General features: G+C 43.1%; 1 protein-coding gene across 2 annotated transcripts; it reads left to right on the plus strand.

Moving 5' to 3' along the window:
• The first annotated feature begins 1,958 nt into the window (after positions 1 to 1,958).
• SERTM2 (serine rich and transmembrane domain containing 2) lies at positions 1,959 to 6,324 on the plus strand. 2 transcript variants are annotated; one of them, XR_003212915.1, is made up of 2 exons: positions 1,959 to 2,089; positions 5,366 to 5,447. XR_003212915.1 is itself a non-coding variant. In XM_025896165.1 (2 exons), the coding sequence occupies exon 2, from the start codon at positions 5,957 to 5,959 to the stop codon at positions 6,233 to 6,235; it is 279 nt and encodes a 92-aa protein (XP_025751950.1). In that variant the 5' UTR covers positions 1,959 to 2,089; positions 5,740 to 5,956; the 3' UTR covers positions 6,236 to 6,324. The 2 variants fall into 2 exon arrangements, 1 of the variants encoding a protein (XP_025751950.1); XM_025896165.1 differs by lacking the exon at positions 5,366 to 5,447 and adding an exon at positions 5,740 to 6,324.
• Positions 6,325 to 24,391: the final 18,067 nt, after the last annotated feature.

The following is a 24,391-nucleotide window of genomic DNA, read 5'->3' on the forward strand; positions in this document are numbered from 1 at the left end:
GAGCTCTCATATACAAGGACATGTACCAAAGGTTTTGAGGTGCTGTCAGGTAGTTTGTTGGTAAAGCAGTAATTGTACCAATTCCAGGGGGAGACATGCACTCCTTTATTATTGTACTTTCATTCCTACGTGCCTAGCAGGGAATGGTTGCATACACTGCAAAACTGGGAAAATATGATATTGCACATGATACTACTGCACACGATATCACAACAAAAGAAATGTGAAATAACATCAGCAATCAAATCTGCCTTTCAAGTCTTGGTTTTCAGAGGGTTCATCCCATCACAGCAGCATGAAGGAACTGGTTTTCTTCCAGAGACTGTTTTATTTATCTAAATAGTGTCCCATTGTGTACACTGTGTTTGTGAACTCCAGAGAATGATGAGCCCTTAGAGAGATGCATTTATACTACAGCCCTCCATCCCAAGAGGATGAAAGAGCTGTGCAGCTCTGGGTTTCATTACCCTTTGGCCCCTCTGCTCAGGCTGTGGTCATGAGGAACCAGAGAGGGAAAGCTGTTCTGAGGAGACGGTTTTGAGATTAAATGGCTCTATTTTGTCACTGAGAAAGCTGCAGAGAGAAAATTAACTCCTCTTTCTGAAACCCCAGTGGGACCCACTTTTCAGAGGGGAAGCTTGTTTCCAAGTGCTCCAAAAGCAGGCCTGGGAACTGCCACAAGCCAACTGTTCAGTGTGGGCCTGTGGGTCAGGCTCACCCTGTGAGGTGCCTTCAGGCAATCTGCCTTCTTGGGCACAGGGACACGGGCACATGAAACACAGCTGCTCACAGCTGTACAGAGCTCGGGCTCAGACTGTACACTGCAGCTCCTCCAGCCCTGTGCTGGTCACCTCCTCTGCTGGTGACACCTTGGGACTGCTGCAACCCATCCCAAACTGTCCCCGGCACAATGAACCACCCTGCAGAAAGCAAAGGAAATCCTGTTCCCCATCTCCTTTCTGAAACATGCACACAACTAAAATTATGTTGATTCGTTGATACAGTTTATCCTAATTTGTGTCATAACAGGAACAGGATCACAAAAAATCCTCACTTTGTCAGCTGCAGGGAGTGAAGAGACACAGGTCAAAAGGTGTGGCAATCAGAGGGAACAGTGTGGTTTGGGTTCTCACCCAACCATGAGAACCCAAACCTCATTGTGCCTCATTTCTGTGGTACCTTGTAGGTAGATTTGTGCTTCACACATTCATAAATTAGCAAAAATACTTTTTGCCCATGACACCGCAAAAGTTGGGTTTATGCTTATTAATGAAAAGTTTCAAACTACTCAGGGGAGAGAGGACCTGTGAACTAAACACAAACCACCAAACCCACCCAAACCACCAAACAGCAAGCACAGGGACAAGAATAGCTCAAAAGCTCCAATGCCAAAGAGCAATGTTTGGGGACTATCCTGAGCTGAAAAGTGACACTTGCCCACATTCCAGACAGGAACCCAGCTGGGAGCCCTCACCAGGCAAACCTTGCCAAGAGGCACAAACCACAAAAACCTTTGCACCTCCCAGAAAACGAGCGAAACTCATAACCTCTCCTCCGGGCTCGTGTCCTGCTCCTCACGTAGCAGGCAGCCCTGCCTCGCTTACCACTCGCAAGCACGAAAGAGTTAAGACGAACCTGGCACCAACTTTGCGGCGAGCTGAGCTCCCAGCCTCCCTCTCCCTTCCCTCCTCGCCCGCTGCAGCGCCGGAGCTCTGTATCCATCGGCTCCGCTCTGCCCAACGCTGCCGAGGGAGGGCACCGGCTGCTTCCACCCCAGCAGGGAAGCCCCTGCAGCGAAGGCTCCTCGCCCCTTCTGCCATCGCCTGCGAAGGAAGGACAGCAGCAGTGATGCTGCTCTGTGACATCCCGGGAGAGGGATAAGAGCCATCGCTGCCAGCAAGCCGCGTGAGTGCAAGAGCAGAGGAGAGGGAAGTGCACTAGCCTGACTCCAGCTATCAGACAGCTAATCTTTGCTGCACAGTTCCCACTAGCTGGAATGTGGGACGTTCCTAGATAAATCACCAGCAAGCTCCTGGTCTGAATCACGGACTCTCGTGCCTTGTCCCAACACCACTGCCTGCTCTGAAAGGTAACTATGCTTTATTCCCTTCTCTCCCTATGCACTCCCACAGCTCAGACACTCTCATAGCCTTCACTTCAGCATGAGAACAAAAAATACTGCCCACCACTAAAAGAAGAGATACCACTCTATCCCCCCACCACTCTCCTCTCCCTCAGATCCTCCCTGGAAAAAATGCAAACCGTGGATGGAACTGGTACTTTTGATGTTTTGCTTGCATTTCTTCAATGCTGGTATTTTTCTGTAAAGGTGCCCTAGACAGAACACACCTGGTACTGAGTGTTCAAAACTGCTCTGTATTTGCCAGCCAGTTCAGTTCACTTTAAATTAAGGGAAAGGGGAAGCTACACAAGCTGTTGTTCTGTTTTGTCCCACTTACCTGTTTGTAAGAGTCGGAGTATCGTGTGGAAAAGCAAAAGAGAACTCAAAAAAGTTGCCTGCACTTTCAGAGGTGCCGTGCTGGCAAGTGGCACTGACACCCAGCATGGGAGTAGAAGGAAGCGAGTGGGCAAGACAGGACATTTACTGCACTTGCAGGATCAATTTGTACTCTCTGTCTGCATTGTTTTGGGGGAAAATCCTTCTTTCTCTCTGCTCCCCTGTGACCTACAAAGGGTGCAGACTACAGCCATGCAAGCTTCATAAAAACTGCAAACCTGAAGCTACCCACACCCTGAGAGCTGCAGTGAGGGGCTGGTAAATTCAGCACCCATTAAGTTTTGGCTGCTGAAATTCCTGTCTCAGGGACACACTCCAAGAAGAAACCTTTCTGTTCTCGTGTATGAGGCTTCTATTTTCATTGCAGATTTTTATTAAATGAAATATGTTGTGTTTGGGGTTTTTTTAATCTCTAATTAAAAATAACAACAAACTGATAAAAAGAAGTGTCTGCTTGGAATCCATCTGTACCCACTGAGCACCAGTGATCACTAGTGGTGCCTGGCCCCTCTCAGAACTGGAGTATTGTCCAGCCAGAGAATGACTAAATCTTGATGAACAACTGAGATCAGAGGGAATGTGGGCTCTTGTTATGCTGCTCTGCTCTATAACAAACTTCCATTTAGTTCCTCTGCCCATGGACTTGAGGGCTTCTCATGGTAACCAGTGACATTTTGCCTCCCATAATCTGTCATACAGTTATAGTGCTGACCTGCTTCATACACAGTTTTTCAGAATTACTGTGTAGCACTTATTTTTACATCACTTTGGTCTCTACAGTCTTCAAGGCTCTATTCCTTAAAAGGGGTTGTGCAAAACTAAATGTACCGGATATCCAAAGAAATGTGCCAATGGGATAACTGGTAGATTGAAAAGCAAAAATCTTTGGGGTTGTCTGGAGTACTGAATTATTTCTGGCTCATTTCTGGAAAAGATGCAGTTCATGTTACAGTTTTCAACAGTCTGAACAGTTGATTGCTCCTGACAAATCTATAGTTGCAATTAAGAAAAACCCCAAACTGTGCCAACTCCCCATTGCTAATACTTCTTACTATTAATCTGCTCCTTTCATCAATAAATGCCCAGCTGAGCTTTGCTAATTCAACATCTTGGTTTGTAGTAAATTACTAAACTTCAGACTAATGTCCTCAGCATTCTGCAGTCTAATTTTATGAAGCATGTAAAGCCATTAGACTCTCTGCTCCTTAAGGAGAGAAACTAGCTCTGGCTTTTGCTTTCAGTAACAGAGCAGATGGGATGGGCAAAGGCAGTGCTCTGTACTTTAACTCACACAAGTTAAAGTCAGATTGCAGACTGACTGCATTTCATTATCAACAGAGAAATCATATTGTAAGGACAGAGGTTTGAGTCAGCCAGTTACCTTCACACCCTCTATCTCCCACCTGGTGTACAGCATGAGAACATTCTTCATGGGGGAAGAATTTCCATTTGTAGATCTGAAGCGTGAAAATCACAGTTACTGCCCTGTAAGTGAGAGCAAAAGTGCCTGGCTGCCCCCCAGCCTTCACCTTCATGTCCCATGGCTCTGCATCAGCACAAAACCTGCTGCCACAATACCTGGCTCCACAGGGCTTGGGTCAGCTCCTGGAGAAATACTAAGCAACCTTTTCCTCCTGTGCTTGCCCACAGCTCCTACACACAGCCCAGCTCAGGACCCACTACCCACACAGGGGCTGCACAAGTCAAATCCCCAAGCTATTGTTTCAATCAGCAATTTGGCCCAGCTTATTACCAAGGAGGATCTGGTCCAATATTCCCTAAACAGGATCACTGTTATCTCAGATGCTTTGGTACTGAAGAAGGTATTGTGGGAGCTGGAAGTTAAAGTGTAGACAAGCCTCCATGCCCCTTCTCCAAAAACTCAGCTCATCAGATGTTTCCCCATCACATGAGCCAAAGTTGGCCTGTCTTGCTTGTAATAAAAGCCTGCAGATCAGCTCCTTGATGACTCCAGATTTCAACCACCTCTCTCTGAAGAACAGCAAGGTGTTGTTCCCATTGGTGCATAGGGAGAACAGAACCAAACATTGTCAATAAATCAGCTGTATTTTACAAACAGAAGGCTCACGAAAGTCAAAATGTTTTGCAATATGTCTTCAAGGTGAAAATTTAAATGTCAGAACTTGTTTCATTTTAATCTGACTAGCATACTATGTTAATATTACTCTACTTACATCTCGTAGGTGTATAGGGAGTGAACATTTTAAATTACTGCATCAGTTTGTTTCAGTGCTATCATTTTTGTTTCAGCTAAAACCAAGATTCTTATCAGAGCAGAATGTGATTCTTTTGGATGCACCATTTACAGTGAAATTTCAGCATTTTTATTTTCTGTTTCCAGCTATAAGAATTGAAATTGCTAAAATGTTAAGATTCCTCCCATTTCTAGTAAGTTCTGCTGCCAAGAGGTGAGTGAAGTGTCATATCTTGGCAGCAGTGTTGCTGCAGTGGGATAGGTAGGGCTCTGGATAGCTGCCAGGTGCATCTGGCCCCAGAAAAAAGGCTCCTGATAAACAATAAATGAGACACAGTGAAAAGCACTGATTGGATTCGTATCTTCCCTTTCTCTGTGACATCTAATTCCATAGACTGTGGGGCCTTCTCTTACCCATAAGGAATGTGAGTGTTACCAGAGGAGACCTTAACGATTAGATGGGTATGATCTTGTTCTAAAGTTAAATACTCAGTGCTTCTCCTGATTTCAGTGTCTCACAGGAGCATGATAAGGGGTTTCTTATCTATTTGTTCTAAAGATACCACATATAGACTAAGCTATTTTGGTACCTAGCTTCATTTCTCTCTCTCTCTCATTTTTTTTCATTTTAGAAAGCTGAATTTTTGACTGTTCGTAATGAGGAACTCAAAACTCTGTGCTCTTTAAGCAAAGATCATTAGCCCAGGATTAGGAGAGAAGACATCCCTCAGCAATCTGGCAAAGCAGAAAACAACCCTCCCCAGCTCACACAAGGATAAACCACCTGCTGTGGGAGAAGGTGGCAGAAAGCTCATTGTGCAATTTGTTTGGAAAACAACAGCAAAGCTGTGCAAACCTTTGCAGCTCAGTTTGAGAGAAGGACCAAAGCTTTTCACCTGCCAAAGAAGCTGACCTACCAAAAGAAGGACCAAAATACTTTTAGCACAAAATAAAAGCCAGGGGGAAGTGTAGAACACGAGTCTAATGCTTGTTATCATTGTGACAGCAACTTGCAAAATGGTTTGCAAAGTCCTGCCCCGTGCAGTGTGAACCAGCAGCCTTGACACCAAGAGGATGGAGCACCTCTTGCTGAAGCCATCGGGACATCTGTCCTAAGTTGCCTCTCCTGACATCCTTTGTGAGTCTGGTGAGGGAAGACAGGAAATGGAAGGTATGTAGGGAAAATGGACCAAAGCTGAGTAACCCCCAGGCCCCAGGGAGCAATGACTGAGACCTATTTAAAACCCCGTGGGAACCTGACTGGCCGTGTCCACCTCCCAACTGCGGCCACCGAAGCAGACACGGCAGCAGATAAATATTCCGGGCTCTACGTGTACGTGGGACTGTTCCTGACACTCCTGGCTGTCCTCCTCATCCTGCTCTTCTCCATGCTCCTGCGCCTGAAGCACGTTGTGTCCCCGCTCTCCGTGTCTCCAGAGGGCACTGAGAACGCCCAGCAGTTCACAGATGTGGAAATGCACAGCAGGATTCCAACCACGTAGAGACCACAGAGCAAGGAGGAGGGTTCTGTGCTTGTGAAACGTGTTTTGTTCAGCAAAACGTGGTGGAAAGAATCTGTGGCTGCCTGTTGAGCCCCACAAGTTCTTGCACAACCATCACTGGCAGCACAGAGCAGCTGGGAAGTGCCCTGACTCTCGGGCTGGCTGGCTGTTAATGTTACAGCTAACCTGTGTGCAACACCCTCAATCAAAGTTACATTACAGAGACCTGCTGCTGTCAGGAAACACTCATATCCCTCCAAAAACCTTGCAGCAATCATGAAGACCACAATAATAACAGCCAAAAACCCAGAGAGACATATAGCAGAATGTGTCTTGGAGCCTGTACTTGCTGACACCTCTCTCTGCCCTTAAATATCGAGCTTGTGAAAGGAGTTGAATCAACAAAGTTGAGTTGTGTAAGTGGGAAGAACCCACAGGGCACACACACAAATTATCAGTGGCTTGAATATTCTCAGGCATTTCTCCCATTCAAGAAGGAGAACTTTAAATTGCTTTTTTTCCACTGAAATGGCAATTACACAATGGAGTTTTGGAAGTATACAAATGTTTCATCACCTGCTGGAACTACTGCTTTTTGACACTAAAAGCCAGACAGTGAATAGCTGCATGCTAGATATCAAAAAGAGACAGAACTTTAAAAGAGGAAAGAAAATAAAGCCAAAATTTAAGCAAGGTTTAAAGTAAAAAGAAAGCATCAGCAGGAAATGAGCAGCAGGAGAGAAAAAATGTTAAGACACTCTACCTCTTCCTTTGTTCTTCATCACATTAACTGAGCTGAATACAAACATGTTTCTGCCTTTCAGCTTCCCCAGTAACACTCAGTAATCAAAATGCAATGTAATGTTTTGGAGTCAAATGGACATCACTCTCCTAACAGACTTAAGTTCATAATAACATGTTGTTTCAGATCCATATTGGGTTTTCTTCCTCAAAAGACAGACCAGTTCTTCCAAAGCTCTTTCATTTGTTTTCCTCCCAATAACACTGAGGAAATGCCAGGGCCTGGCACTGCAATCATGGATAATGTGAACAACCCTGGACAAAGACTAAGAAGGAATATGCAAATGGAAAGTAAACTCACTGAGCACTAAAAAATAGGATTGCATTCAAATATCCTGGTGGAATTTCCTGGAGGAAAAAAATGTTTACTTACATTTATGAAGCAACAATCTGACCCAGTCTTACCTATGAATGATGTTGAGAGAGGTAGGCTTTGCTTCTGTATATGGGAAAGATGGAATCAGATATAGGATATTTGATGGTATATGAGATATCCCACTGGTCCTGGGAGCACCACTTCTTCTTACAGAAAAAACTTGAGTGAGATTGTTTCAGCTACATCTCTAAAGGGCAGAAATTTTACACAGCTTATCCTCTTTATTACAATCTAATTCTAGTTCAGCAATAAACCCCCCTGGATGCTTTCCACATGTGTATACACTTATCTGCTAATTCTTGTCTCTCCAAGGGCTTGGAAGGTGTAAACACCTGACACAAAACCAGTGTAAAATTAAGGAAGACACTGACTGTCACATGGACTTGTGACAGTAACACAAATCTCTTTCTCAAATGCTTTGTGTACAACAGGTTCTTTGTTTCCCTTTAGAGGTCTGTACATGGTGAGCTGTTTGGACTGGGAATGTGGCTTTTACAGCTGACTGTGTGTGGGGGGGAGCAGAATGACAAGTAACATCCACACTGGACACACTTGGTCCTTGGGCAGGACTAGTGTTATTTCTCACTGATGTATGTAGTATGAAACTATTTAAAATTTGCTTCCTTATACTGATTAAGTCCCTTTACACTCCATTAATCCCCACATAAATTGGTTTAATCTGTGAATCATAGAATCACTGAATGGTTTGGGTTAGAAGGGACCTTAAAGCTCATCTTGTTCCACCCCCTGCCCATGAGCAGGGACACCTTCCACTAGCCCAGGTTGCTCTGAGCCCCATCCAACCTGGCCTTGGACAGTGAACTAGAACAGTGGCTGTGTAAGGGAATCCAACAAACAAAACACTCACAGCAGGATCTCCCCTGCCATGCCTGACTGTGTTTCCCTGCAGAACTGGCAGGAGACAGGCTGCCCTCCACTCCCTGCCATGGGGACAACACTGGGCAGAATGGTGCCTTCACACACCATCTAAAGATTGGCTCCTCGAGGAGTGCTACTCCAGAACTGCACAAGAGCCAACATTTTTTGTGATGATCTGGATATTAATCCAATGAAGACAGAGAGATACCAAGTTAGTCAGTGACATTTAAATGTAACAAAAACCTATGCAGATCAAGTTGGCTTGGTATGTGTCATTCATTGAGCCATCATAAGGCAGCCTAGCCCAGCCTCAACATCTGACTTGCTCTCTAAAACTTTTCCATTTTCTTGATATGCCATTCAAAAGCTACAACTTACCTAGACCATAAATGTTCTAATATACTAAATCAGCAACTAAACCACATTAGCCTTCCAGCACAACTATCTGTAGAAAAGCCTTGTATCCAAGAGGCTGCAGAACAAACAGCTTTAATTGACAGACTTTTATTGACATAAAATCTCAGATCTACTAATGAAAAATGACATTATCAGAATCTGAGCCAGAACCCAAACTCTGATTGCTCTGATCTCAGCCAAAATGCCCCCCAAGACAGGTGTCAAGACTGAGCTTCTTTCCTTCATACTAAAGAATGTTACTTCAGAAAAGTCTTACATTTTAAAACTTATTCAGTAAATATATTGTAAATAAATGAGCAATCACTTTATATATCATTACATTATACCAGATACCATCTTTGGGCAGACTGTGTATTGCTATATGATACTGTTATGGAATCTTCTAATAAAAAAATGACAAGTTTTCCTTTCTATAGCTTCATTTCACACAAAGTATCTGTCCCACTTGACACTTCTACGCACCAAGTGGCACTTAAGAGTGCCTCATTTGCCTGTACAATGCCAGGAGATTTCAAAACCTTTCCTACTGAGAAACAAAGAATGCCTTTCCCCCTTTTCATTCTCATTTGTAATGTCCCAGATCTGAGGGATGTCTCTGAGAAAAGACTGGATCTTGGACAGCTGCAGGTCCCACATCCAAACTCTTCCCCTCCAGCAGTCTGTTTCCTTCCCACTTGTCCCTCTGCTACAGAAAATGAGTTTACAAAAATAAAGAGGCATACTCTGTCAATGGTGAGTCATTGACTGCTCTGCACTGTTCCCACCTGTGGATCTGAGAGACCAGCTCACATGCAGAAACAGGCTCAAGTGGTACCACTGTTTCAAATGAGTTGGCCACAGGAGGGGTCTGTGCAAGAAGACCCCCTGTCAGTCTGTGTAAGCAGCACTTGAACAGTTTGCCCCCATCTTTACTCTCATCTTAGGACTGGACACAGACAGGACTGTGGAGTTCATTCCTCCCCTCCTCCCCTCCCTGCCTGTGGGGGAGGACAGCCACCTGTTGTTCTGAGGAGCAGCAAAACCACCGGGCATCAGCGGGCCTGGGGGTGGGACTGCAGGGCCAGAGTGAGCCTACAGTCATCAAACACCCCCAAATCTTCCAGGGTATTCAGCCTGGGAGGTGTCAGGTGTATGCTGTAACTCCCCACACCACAGAAATCCCACAGGATTAATGCTAGGGTATTCTCATCCACATGATCTCCATCCACATCCATGAATTTTCTGCATTAACAAGCCTTTAAGTATTAAGCAGAAAGAGTTGATATGTAGAATATGTTTCTCCTCTGTGTCAGAATATATAAACATAAACATTTATCTTCATATCCTCACAGGGCTTCAGAATAAAACACAATTTTGCAAACAACGTGACTAAGTAGAGGATCAAACTTGAGCTTCCCAAAGGACCTTTTTTGATGTTACTTGAAAAAGAAACAAAAAATGTTTGAAACTCAAAAATTGTGTGAAGTCACACATCCATTTAACTGTCAGCATTAATGACAACTTAGTTGTCTGCCCTGTCTTCACTAGGAACAGAAATGAGTCCTCACCCTCAGTCACTACTGTGGTAATTGCTCATGAGGTAAGATCCCTGTCAGTGCAGACAGACAGCTGTAGATTTAAGCAGGTGAGCAGCTCAGGACAGATGCAGACAACTCCTCTGCTGACAGGTAATGCTACAAGTCACATTTGCTACAGACTAGGTGGCAAATTGGGTGAGACTGTGGAATGACTGTGCTTCTTTTCAAAGAAGGTATATCTTTGTGGTGTATCCACACAATTCTGGTATGCACAGGAAGTTTGTTGACAGTCCTGTTTATTCATGTGCCCTGTGAAAACATGTGCAGTTGTACAGTGACATGTGTGACTACAAATTCAGATGTAGCTATATCTGAAAAGGGGTATTTTCTTGGTACATGAGCTGTCAACTCAATTGTTGACATTTTAATAGAAAAATAAACCTAGAGATGGTGAAGTCTGCTTGGACTCAGTGGGGTCAAAAAAAGACTACACAGAATGTCAGGTAAAAAGGATCCAAATACTTGTGGATTGGGGAAGATATTATTTTTAGCTAGTGTTCCTGACACATATTTCACATTTGTTCACAAAAAGGAACTGCATGTTACACACTCCATCTGCCAAAAGACTAGCCCCATAAAGCTCTCTGAAATATTTACCATCATCAAGCTTTTACAGAAGGTTGTGAAGTCCCTGCATGAACAAGAGCAGTCTTTGATTCCCAGTGTTCATTCTGGGGGCACAAATATCAAAGAAAAACACAATGGTAAGTTGGTTCCTTGTACACTTGCTCTCTAGAATGTGGTATATGAAAATTTCCTCCTCAGTCCTTTCATTATCGAGAACAGTTAAAGTATCATCTAAGACAACTGATGTCATGTGTGAAAAATAAACTGAATTTGAATTTTGATGGACTGGATTTTTCAGAGTTTCTTCAGCTGAAGACAAAAAGAATCTGTCCAGTTGTAGATAAAAGCTAAGTTGTAAAAGCAGATCTAAATGCAAGAGGGAAAGTAAGGTCTGTTGCAAGTCATATGTAATTAATAAATCACCCCCTCCTTATACTCCCACCTCCACTTCATGTCTATGTAAACCTGTCAACAGGGAAACAAATGATGAATAATTCAGAAGACTATTCCCTCCTTCCTTCTCCTCTTGATTTTTTAAAGTATAATTTGATCAGGCTAATGGCCACAGACTTCCTGAACTGACTCTCTGAGCATTAATTCTGTCTGCATGGTCATAGTCCTACTCTTACAGTCCCATTTAATAGCAATGGGTTAAGAGACAACAAAAGGCACCTGAAAGCCAAATGAGAGCTCAGCCACTCTTTGACTCTTGAAATCTGTTCTCTGCAAGCAAGAAATTTATCTTATTTATTCTGGGCTGTTGTCTGGAAGCTCCTTCCTCTTCAAGTCCTGAAACACTTGTACCACAATAGCTACTGGATGAAGTTTATTTATGTAGCTTTATGAAAAACCCCCACATAGCTACCAACAACACTGAAGGATCAGTAGGACCTGTCTGAGATATTTATATGTACCCCATATGTGTGAGCAAACAATAGGCAGACGAGCTCTTCCCTAAAATGCAGGGAACACTGGGAAGCAAACTAGCCTTGAGCTGCCCTTTGAACTGTGTGGGCAAGCAGGAGCTGCACTGAGGCCTTTTACAGGACAACACAAACCCCTAAGTTGGATTTGAATGTATCGCAGGCTTTGGCATCCTCCACCTTCCCACTGCTATTGCCACGTCCCTTAAACATCTTCCCATACAGAATGCTGTCTTTGGACCAGAATTCACAAGTGGGTGTTTCCAGTTTACTTATGCTTTAGCAATCCTAATTCAAACTAATTCATGTTCACAGCAGTTAATGTGAGCACTTTTTATAATGGCACTCCACAATCTTCATGTTATTAGGACTTGTCTGAATAGCTGTGGCATGACTAGATTGTATTGTCCCAGGAAGCCCAGAGCTGGGCCACTGTGAAGCTGCTGCAATATACTCAGTGGCAAATGTTACAGCTTGTCACAACAGAACCAGACTGATGTGGGTTTGCAGTTGTTCACAAATTTTTCATGCTTTCACACCTCGAGAAAGCTCTAACCAGCCCTCTAGGCACTGACTCTGTCAGGATGTGCAGTCTGGGTGGTAGCACCATACCACTTTGCACTTTATGCTGGCATCTAGTGTGGAAGAAATGTGACTTGCTGGTGTACACACCCAACAAAACAGAAGAAGGAGGGAAGCATTCTGAATGCACCAGGTTTTGACTGATGCTGTACTGGATTTCAAAGCTGTTTATTGTTCCAGAGCACAACCAGCCCTGAAAGGGACAGCTAACAGGTAACTACAGCATGGCAACATTCTCCATATGCCCACCTGCAAGCTACTCAGGAAGGAACAGACCACTGGGATCACAATGCTGAGGCTGCTTTTCCTTTGTTTGACTTTTGCTTGTAACTATCCACCAATTTACTATAAACACACCATTGGCCTGCTGATCTGCTATTCTCAGATGAATATATAATTTGCTGCACAGCAATTTGGGAAAGATATGCTGATAGAGTAAGTATATACTTAGCCTAGGTGAGATTTTGTTCTATTTTCTACTTTTCCAATTAATTTTGTCTGGCTTAGAATTCTTAAAACATCCATAAATAGATACTGCTTCAGTGTCTTCAAGGCCCACGCTGGACAACAGCAATAGCAAAGAGATTAGGAAAAGTTTATTATGTTTTGAGGTAGTGAGATGTCTTGAGAGCCTTTCTCTGGAAAGCTGCCTTCCATATCCCTGAGCAAGTCACAGTTCAGACACAATGCTTGGACATAACATCTTTAAATTTGGTGTCCTGCCACTTAAAAGCCTTTGTATTTTATGAATACTGATTAGTTCAGCATCACTGCCTCTTTTTTTTTCCCCCTCCTACTGAGGAAACTTAAGAACACAGGAATTACTCACACCTCAAGAGCAGAGGACAGAGATCCTCACAGTGAAAACTCTGGGTCAGAGTACCCAGTTTATGCAAGCACACAAGTATCCAGGACAGAGAACTGTAATCCACAGCAGGCATGTGAGGCCAGAGGAGGTCTGTTGTGGATATATGTGTGATGAGCTTTCTCTTACTGTATGTGCAGCTGAAACAGAACACAGGCAGAAGAGCCACCCAGTAAATCCCAGGAATGAATCACAGCAGAGTGCCAGTGATGTTCATGGAGACCAGTTGCATCTCAGACAGAAACGTACAGAAAAGTGGGAGCCCTGTGAGAACTGTATCAGAGCTTTCTCACTGCATGCTTATCTCTGAATTCCAAAACAGACAGGTACTTGCTCACAACAGCAAAGATCCTATGGGAGAGAGGAAATGAAGGAGGAACATTCAATTAATAAAGCTCAAAACTCAACACTTTACAAGAATTAATAAAGTTTTGTTTTCTGTAATTACAGATAACAGTTCACCATAATTTGAACAGTTCCAAGAAAAGGCTCACTAAGTTGAAATTCAGGCTACTGAAACAAGCTGTAAGGTGCTTCTGTTCTAACAGGCTACTCAAAGAGCTCAGTGAAGTAGGGGATTGATCTTATATGGAATACAGCAATACTCAGAAGGAATTAGCAATGCCATTAGCAGAAGATACCATAAGCACTTCAGCTTCATGCCAGGCTAAAATCTCAATACCTCATTGTCTCAGTTTAACATGATTACAACTTAGAAATTAAGAAATTTCAGGTGGCAGTGTGGAAAAGAACAGCTCTTTATTAACAAAATCCGAATAAACAACAAATGGTGCAATCAAAACTTTCAGAAGAAATAAAGTTCCAATTCCCCAGGTGGAAGGAGAAACCCACGGCAACCTGGGGAGGGGGGGGAGAGGGGAGTTATTTCTCATTTCTCACTCTAGAGCAACGTGGCCTCTCGCAGCAGGCAACAGACTGAGAAACCAGCAACAGGCAAAGCAAATGCAAGAGTCAGTGCTGCACTGCCAGCCAAGGACTTTGGAATGCACACAGGCAGAATCTGCTTTGAAAAGCCTCTTTCAACAAGCAGTTCCTTCCGATGGGAGGTACAGCAAAGGCAGCTTGGCTGTGCCCTGTTTGCCTCTGGGCATGTTCCACGTGCTGCTCCTTTCCCTTTGTACATCAGTGTCAACCTCTCACAAAAGAACACAAGAAACTGATACAAAGAATTATCTAAATAAAATCTTTACATTCAATTTAAAGGTAAAATAAGGAGGAACAAACTGGCTTTTTCTGGACTGTTAGTGCATGGTTTGACTTCAGTGTTACTGAGGCAGGAAAACCTGGTAATTGCAAGGTTTTGTCTGTTTAACAGAGATTTTGTCTTTCTGGGTGTATAAATTGTCAATTATTTCCTTCAAGGAAAGACAAACATGACAAACAAACCTCTCCACAGCCAGGAAGCCATGAGAGCTGCTGTCTCTCAGGTGATTAGATCCAGCTATACCAGGTTTTCACTTCCCAAGGTATCATCTTTCAGCAGTAATCATCACTTGGTTTTGTGTTTTTTTTTAGTAGACCTGTCTGCAAATAAACACAGTCTTCCTCTAGGGAAGGCTGTTTATTCTTTCTTGTAAGCAAGTCTGAAAGATCTTTCATTCAGTGTAATGAAGTATAAAAGTGTATGTCATTCCATTGAATGAAAATCAGAGTTTGGACTCAAATTTCACCAGACAGCTGGGGAAGGCATGTTTTAGGCAATTTCAATGTTAAACACTGCCTCTTTATTTAATATTGCTGGTTTTAAACTCATAAGAGAACATGAGGCAAAATAAACTAGAGCCTAGTGCTATGTGTACGTGGGGTTATTTCATCCCTGAGTGACCATAGCCTGCTTCTTTGCCATTCTCATCTACAACCATTCTCAGTTGTGCTGAAGAAGCCTTGCAGCTCTTCTCTCTGTTGACTTATTTTGTCACTCAGCAGTCTTTGGAACAACCCTCAGCAGAGCTCTGCAGCTCAACGAGTTATCTCAGTTTTGCAGAAATCCAATCAAATCAATGCTGGAGCTTGATCTGAGGAAAAGAGCTGGGAGGGAGGAAACCAGAGGTTTGTCCCTTTTTGATCACAGGCAAACCATTTTGTGATGTAACACGCCTGGGGACAGAAACTACTTGTCTCATTGTCTCAGAATTTCTTAGGAGCATAGGAGAACATGTTTTCAGCCATTTTCTTCCCAAGTCTTTCTAGTCCAACATTATTCCTTGAATGTTATGTCAAGAAATCCATCAGCAATCAATGGCTGGTAATGTTTAGGCATAGACCAGTCATTATATTTAGTACAAGCCTAGATAAAGTATGAGAAGAATTTATACAAACTACCTCATATTCCTTCTTTGTCTCCCAGGGTAGTCCTTCATATTTTTCTGTGTTTTTGTTTTGTTTCTATTTTTCTGTGGTAAGTGGCTGGCACAGTCTATCTATTGTGAAATGCATTATCATTAGAGTTCTTTCAGATTTTTAGCATTTCTAGAGGGAATTAGTTCTTTAGAGAAGAAGAGTTTTCTCCATTGTGGGATTGATACCATAATTAGACAAAATGATGGCCTAGGTCTCAGTGGAAAAAATGCACTGTAACTGGTGTTCATTTTTATTACATAAACCCATGGAGATCATGCTGATTCCTCCCATTGCAGCCACTTCTGAGGCACAGGGTATATCATTATTATCTAGCACCCACAAGTATCCTCAAGACTTTATCCATCTAACTCTGACATGAAACTCCTTTTTCTGAGAGAAATAAAACACCCCACAGAACATTTAAGAGCAGTGGCATCTGCATTGCCTAGTCTCAGAAGCAACATGCTTGCCTCATGTTCCTTGTTCAGGCATCCTTGAATGCAGGAAAGAGACACTTGGCATGGCACAAATCCTATTTCATATGTCAAAGTAAGGCACATGAAAGAATTTTTTCCAGCCTGCACAGTACCTAGGGCAAGGAAACAGCTAATTACAATCACAGAACATAGGTACCAACCCCCAAGTACAGATCTTATTGAGTACAAGCAATATGTGACCTGATTTTGTGGAAAATAAATAAAAATATTTAAATGGGTTTATTGTAGTCAAAAAATAATTAATGAGGACAGGAGTTACTAAGAATTAACCAAATATTTGTAATTTGTTTTTAGATGAAAAATACCAGTCTCACAAATTTTTGCTATTACCTTGCTGATTTCAAAAATACAGGATGTTCACAATTAAGCCAAGTCATATCAACCACAAATACACTTTTATTGAGGAACAAAACAGTACTCTGTGTATATGCAACTCTTCTAGCTAATTAGCACCTTGGGGTAGGTGGTTCATAAACAGAAAACAGTAAGGGACCAATATATCCCAGCAGTATCTTGTGTAATACCAGTCTCAGAATCAATGAAGATTTTACCTGAATCCTCACCAAGTCACTGCCTCACAAAATAAAAAATAAAATTTCAGGTTCAGAGAAACCAAAGGTCTTGCCTGTGATGACAGAAATCTAAGGCCCTGGGGGGAAATGGGACACTGCTTCAGAAGACATTTCCTTTTGATCTCAGACATGAATCATTTCTTCAATATCAAAGCTCATTACATTCGGAAAAAATTAATTTATTTTACCAGTTATGCCAAAAGTGTCAACATGTAACTGTGAGTGCTGCCTGGCAATTATATCCCTTTGATAAGGGACAGAAAAGGAATATTAACTGCTTCATGGCAAAGACATTGGGACAAGTTCAACACTTTGATAGTAACCTGATGCTGTTCTATATGGTGGTGGCCCAGCAGCCTGCAAGTGTCCTCAGTCCAATTTCTGATGGCCAACTGCCCATACCCCCACTGAATGCTTGGAGCCAGTACCAAAGGGATTAGAGACAGACCATGCTGTGAAGTGTGAAGAATTTCTGTCTTCATCGTCCTCCCTCCCCAGCAAGACAAGGAAAGCTCACCTGTCCACACACCTGCCATGCTTCACCTCACTTATGGATTGATTAAAGGCCTCAGGCTACCCTCAACTACCAGCCCAATCTGTGGTACACTTAAAAATCAGACAAACCAAGGACTGATTTAACCATGAATCACCATTTTAAGGTGGCACAGCGACAAGAACAGTGCTTTCTAGTGTGCTGCTAACAGGAAACGTTGGTACACAAAGCCTTATTTAAATGAATGCCCACATTTAGTATCTGAACAGCTCTTAGTTTCATCAGAGAAAGGGAAAGGTGAAGTTACTGTGGATGGAAGTAAAGGTGGCCATGCATAAGTGTGCTACAGGGTGAAGGAAACAGGACTATCCTGAGTTCAGAGAAGTTTTTTCCAGGGACAAGGTAATGTGTAACACTCTTGTTTTGGCCTCAGTGCATGCATCAGTAATGACTCTCCCAAACGTAAAACTGAGCTCTCTTTTAGATTTAAGTCAGTTCAATTACACCTGCAATGAATCTAGTCCAATATTTCCAAGCAAATTCTAGAGCGATTATTTATTTTAAACAGCTGAATGTTACCCTGGAATTATGACAAAAGAAATCCTGAGAGAAGATTCACCATTATATGTCGATACCTAAGTAACAGCATACATTTGTGAAATGCACAGGTACACACCCTCAAGACAGTTTTTCAGTTGTAAACATGTCTATATATCTCTCTTAGACATCCCTCTGCATACATCTTTAGAACGTTAAAAAATAAAAGCCACAATTTTTTACCTTTGTGAAATTCATCACATAATATTAACCTTCTAGTTTGCCTCTGCATGAAATGATTCTAGCATTTCTGGTGATAAAAAGAAGGCCATAAACAGGAAATGCACACAAAGATGTTTCTGGTATTGACTCTTCTCAGTATATGCTATATATCATGCAAACAAAAAAACTGGTGGCCTAGATCTGTTAAAGAACCTCAAAGTTGAGCTCAGTGGTTTTGGTAAGTATCTAGTGGCTACTTTGATCCCTAATGTGCAATGGAAACTAGACTGCTTGTAAATAATAAGCTGGCTATTATCTTAGTAGCACAAACAAAAAGGAGAGGGAAATGAATCCCATCTCTGTCACTGCTATTAGCACCCCTACAGCTGTTCCAAAATCTTGGGAATGATGCAGAGGGCACGGTTCCTGTGAACAAGCCTTGCTGGAAACAGGCAGGTTCAGGGCATGTGACACCACTCCATCTTTCAGACCTTGTGCAGATCTGGGTTGGACATGGCCTGTTGGTTGGCTGGGAGCTGAACCTCATTTGCCTTCACTGTTTCACTTTGGTTTTTTGCCACAGCTCGAGAAGAAAAAACAAGCATTGCAAGTGGGAAGATGCTAATGCTACCCAGAAAAGATGGAGCACAGTGTAGCCTGCAGGCTGGGTGCCTTTTGAACCCACTGCTGCCACGTATGTGGGCAGCCCCCTCCTGGTAGGAATGCCACTGGTCACCCCTGCCCCACACCCCTGCCCCGCTCTTTGCTTTGCCGGCAGAATCAGAGCAGCTTTTCATTAATTGTAGGGCACATGCCAGTAGTCCTCATACTTCCAAAATCCATTACATTCCAAATTTAATCAGAGGACGGACGTAGGTGTCCCTGAATGCTTCTGAAGAGCAATTCAAACTGCCTAAATAAACTGCTGCTGAGAGCCAGCTCCTGGAGAACTCCAGGCAAATGGACAGAGGTGAAATTTAGACTGAGTTCACCTCCCTACCTATTTTTGTGCTGCATGGCAAAGAGAGATATTTGCATATACTTGTATAATTGGGACTGGCTGGGAAAAGGAACTTGGCTCACTCGGAGCTCCTTCCTAAAGACCTACAACTGTTGGTTTACTTGAGCATAATATTGTAATTTCCTTCAAAAATGCACATCAAAAAGAATAACTGAAACATAAATCCCATCGCAGTGCCTGTAAAAATGCACACAAGGCACCACAGGATTTGACAATGTGCAGCAGCACAAGCTTCCTTCAGAGAACAAAGCTCATTGATTTGGGCAAGGTTGGTCTGCTTGGATGAAAATGAATTTTTAATAGATTTGCTTGTTAGAGGGATTATGCAGGAATATGAAATGGCAGGGTATTCACACGGTGGACTGCTGTGAAGATGTTTTCTGGTGGCTAGGAGGCAGGAATCGTGGAGTGCATTTTCCACCAAAAGCAAGGAGTAGTGCCAGGCTGTCATGGGCAGAGGCTCCCTGGGGAGCTGAGGGGACCAGCTGCCAGAAGACATCACCATATTGAGCCTTCACAGCCAGGATAACACTCTTTGAGACAGACCTCAGGTTCCCTCCTACATCTACATATGGCCTGGTTTGCACAACTCTTCAAAATATTTCCTTTACAATCTCCCAAAAATCCCAAACACTACTGGAAATTACCAGCTTTAAGAAATGATATGAAGCCCATTTTCTGATTTTTTTATGCAAGCATTTTACCCTTGACAGAAACCCAGCAGAGGCATCAAGCATCAGTAAGGAGCCAGCTCAAGGACTGAGTCACAGTCCTCGTAACAAGGATTGAAGCAGCACAGGTTCTATATCCCACTGTAGGGGTGACCTCCTGCTTCACAGGCAGCACAAAGACCAGCATAAATGGTCTTTCATAAATGAGTAAGCTCTGAGCTTCTGGAAGCCAGGTCTCAATGAATCATTAACGTTGTTTAAACACAGAGCAAAACAGGAGTAACAAACAGATACATAGTTATAGATATATAACAGATATTATTTATGTGTTTGTCTTCAGGGTCTTAAGATTCAGTGAGTTATCTTCTCTGTCTCCTCTTCAGAAGCATAAGGCCTTAAAAGTCATGATTACATAATTCCAGAACGAGGGGCTTCAAGGCACACCATCAATTATGGCAAAATTCAGAAAAATCCCTAAGATCATGGACACTCATTCTAGCCACAGCCTCCCCTCCCACTTCAAGCATGTAATATTTATTCAGCAGTTCCTCCATGCTGCTTCAGCACCCGTATTCTGCCAGTCAGTCCTGAGGAGGAGGTGAACCAACACACCCTTCGCTGTCTCCAGTCAGTCTGAGCCTTTGTATCTGTCACCAACTGACAATCCAACTGCCAAATAACAAACCCACAAAGAGACAATTCGAAGGATGAAGAAATGTGGCAAGGAGATATTTCAAAGATATTTACATTTGCCTGATGAATGCTTCTCTGTTATTTACCCAGATCAAGCATCTCTGAATCACCGTAACATGAGGGAGTAATTCCCCAAAATATCCTCCATCTGATTTTCACAGCTAACAGAAAATATCAGTAACAGAAATATCAACCCTCATAGGTGCCACACTACATCTAAATGAGAGAGAAAAAGGAAGCAAACATTTTTTTCAGTTCAAATTTATATAAAGCCAATCAGAAAGACTAACCTACTTCGTTTTGCACATTCATCAACATATTACAAGTACCAAAGGATAATGTAAATTTAGTGTCAAGAAATCTAGTTGCTCTCCTGAGCCTCATGTCATCCACTGCACCATTATATCACAAGCCAAATGGAGAATCTGTGCACAAAATTTAAGGGATACAAAGGAAAGACAAGAACTAGCCAGTCACTGGCTTTTTTTTTCCTTCCAAGAAAATCAGACTTTGTAGGCTTAGAGATCTACCTGTCTTCCTGTTGGTATATATTTTTAAGATTAATTTTTTTATACAGTCTGCAGCCCATGCATTTCAGTGGTGTCAGAGTTTTATTGTGACAGTTGTCAGTCTTTAAAAGTTCAAGAGCAAACTGAAGGCAGCATGCAGTTTTCAGAAACCAAGATGTGAACCAACTAGTTTATTTTCACACATTTTCTTACTCCTTAATAATGTAATTATAGAGCTTTCAGGGCAAACTGTGGCAAGCTGAGCTGAATATAAAGCAACAGTGCTCAAAACTGAGCCATCCAGAAACATTTCAAATAATGGCTAAGGAGAAGAGGGGAGGGATAAATAATTTCTCTCTTAACAAAAACTGGTTTGCACTCCAGCCACCTTCGCTTTCTTGCCCAGATGTTGCCACAGGAAGGAAATAACAGAATATAAATTGTGCCATATAAAGCACAGATGGGAGCAAGCTCTCACAAGAACATATCTTCTCTTTCAGCCCTTTCCTAGCCTCTCCCCAGGGTCCTGGACTAATGATGTCAGATTGAGCCCATATGTCTGGAACATCCCTGATAACATCCCACACACACAGCTTGGAGAGAAACAACTGGCACTGCAAAGAGAGACTGCCCAGCCCAAACAGGGCCCAGTTCCCACGATGTTTGTCCCAAAGGCAGTGGGGACTCAGCCTGAGCCTCACAGCTCAGAGAAAATGGTTGCAGCTACCAGTGGTAATGAAGGGGTTTAAGCATTTAAACCAGTCTAAATCCAAGGTGCCCCAACCCTGCTTCCTCCCTTGGGTTAGCTGTGCTGCTTGTGTAACTCAGGGAACTGATCCAACTGCAAAGAACCCACTGTCAGATCAGTTCTCTGGACTGGATCACTGTGCAGTTGTGTGAGTACCTGGAGGAACACAGAGCAGGGGGAGCAATGAAACAAGGCACAGCAGCAAGCCTGGATTACATGATCTCTATCTGCCTTAAAACTGTACAGGATCAGCTCCAAGTACCTCATCCTGAGGATGATCTGTAATTCTCATGGATCAGAGCATGAGCACTCATGAGCAAAATTCTACTTATTCCCTACACAACAGCGGGTATTAGCATGAAATTGAGTCCTATAATGGATGGTTTCCCCTTTTCTCTTCAGCTTAAAATCATCCCAACAAGCCTAATTCAACGTGCAAGTGGAATGTACCCTCCAGTGAAAACTCCAAGTCACTGCAGTGTTACTTGTGAATATTTTTACTTCTAGCCCATATACAGCATGATGCTGGGAGTGCATGCTGCAGAGGATGCTGACTTTCAGTGACATAAGGAAAAAACCAAACTAAAACCCATAACATTCATTTATTCTGCCCTTAGCTTTTCTCACAAAGATTTACACATGTGCTGAACCTCATCTCTAACACACCTGAAAAATTTAGCATCTTCCTTTCATCCCAAAGTCTGTCTTCTTGTCCATCAGCTGTTGGGACCCTAACTGCACTAATAGCTCTTAATTGCCCAGACCAGCCTCAGCTGGGCTTCCACTCCCACTCTGACAGTGACTTCATTTAAGTTTGGGCTCTAAGTAGAAACATAGAATGGTTTTGGTTGGAAGAGACCTTAAAGATCATCTTGTTCCAACCCCTTGCCATGGGCAGAGACACCTTCCACTATCTCAGGTTGCTCCAAGCCCCATCCAACCTGGCCTTGGACACTTCCAGGGATGGGGCAGCCACAGCTTCTCTGGGCAACCTGTGCCAGGGCTTCACCACCCTCAGAGGGAAGAATTTCTTCCCAACATCTAATCTAAATCTGCTCTTTTTCAGTTTAAAGTGATTCCCCCTTGTCCTGTCACTCCAGGCCCTTGTCCAAAGTCCCTCTCCAGCTCTCTTGGAGCCTGATTAGGCACTGGAAGCAGTTCTAAGATCACCCTAGAGCCCTCTCTTCTCCAGGCTGTACAACCCCAGCTCTCCTGCCCTGTCTTCCCAGGAGAGGTGCTCCAGCCCCTGACCATCTTTGTTGCCTTCCTTTGGACCCACCTAACCAGGTCCGTGTCTTTCCAATGCTGGGATGACAGAGATGAGTTGTAGGTGACTTTGCTGCTAATTCTGCTCCTGAATTGCTGTTTGGGTTTCCTGGATTGAGCTTGTTAACCTTGTTTTTGCCTGATGGTCACTGGACCCCTTGCTGCCAGTGCTCTGCTTGCCCTTCTCTGGTGCAGTCAGACTGTGCCCTATTGGTGAGGTCTTTGCTTGGCTTGTGTTGTGCTCACCCTCAGCTCTGGATTCCTTGTCCTGAGGGACAGCAGTAAGAGTTGGGTGAGGGTGGGCAGGGCTGCCAAGGCCCTGTGCACTCAGGACTGTCAATATTGTATTGGTCTGCAGCACTTTTTCCCAGAACAAAGTGCCACCCCACCACCACCGTTTCTGCTGTCAGCACTATTTGCTTTAATCAAAACATAACTACATTTCAGTGTGGCTCATTATGCTAAATGAAAGCAAGAGGGGGCTAATGTGCAATGTGAATATGCCAATTACATGGCAATCAGAGGTATCCTTAAGACAGGTGAGTCTTTTCTGCATCTTCTTAGAACACTCATGACCTCATCTGTTACATTTCATTCAGGGAATACATTTAAATGTCTAACTTTCTTTTTTTTTTGGTAGTATTGTTGGAAATTATTTAACTTTCCTAAAATTTTAATTAACCGTAGCAGTTAATTAGATTCTTTTTACTTACCGACTCTTGTCAATTTGATCTTTAAATCATGGAAGTTTTGAGTTTCTCTGGACTAGCTCTGATAAGTTTCAATAAACAAAACTTGAGAGAGCTGAGGATTGAACATCTGGGATCTTAAATTTATGGTTCTTCAAACACATGTTGGAGTAACCCAAAGAATGGTAAGAGGATCAAATAATGTGGACCAAATTAGTACTTTATGTACTAATTAAATGAAGAGAACTGTGTAACTCAGAACCAATTAATGTGAATTTGTTTGCTAAACCATATAAATACATGAAAAGTCTTGGAAGGGTACAGCTAGCTGGAATGATTCGTTACCTATCTCTGACCAAATAAAGCAATGTCTGGATCATTAACACGTAGTGTTGGAGGGTTTAATTTCTTCCCGACGATTTTCGGTGACAGTATTGTCCATCGTGTTACACTTGAAATTAAAGAGACAAAACCGCTAGTTTGCGCAACTGCTAAGGGGCCAAGTGTTAGCCCTCAGTGGGCAAGACGGTGTTAGCACATTTAATGTTCAGTTTTTTAAGGGGAACTGAAGTGTTACTCTCAGAAGTGTAACCCCACACCTCCCCCGGGTCAGCCTGCACAGGGACGGTGGATGTGGCCCTGCCCTGGGAATGGCAGTTCTGAACACACCAGCCAGGCTGTCCATTAGCGACCTGTGCCCCGAGCGCTGAATTAACACCTGGAGCGCAAAACTTTCTGAATCCCTTTCCCAAGCCTGAGTCACTAACCTCTCCTCCTTGAAAGTCTGAAAACCCGAGACGCCTGTGGCTACCCCGCTAAACGCTGTCGGAGTGTGGGCTCGTTAGAGCGGGCGCCGTCCCTGCTGGTGTGGCACCGTGGGGGTAAATCCC

Source organism: Manacus vitellinus, unplaced genomic scaffold, assembly GCF_001715985.3.
Source record: "Manacus vitellinus isolate BGI_N305 unplaced genomic scaffold, ASM171598v3 scaffold_62_pilon, whole genome shotgun sequence".
Lineage (NCBI taxonomy): Eukaryota > Metazoa > Chordata > Aves > Passeriformes > Pipridae > Manacus > Manacus vitellinus.

Excerpts from the sequence above, each read along its gene's own strand:
- SERTM2 (XM_025896165.1), top strand. The coding sequence starts at position 5,957 with ATGACTGAGACCTATTTAAAACCCCGTGGGAACCTGACTGGCCGTGTC.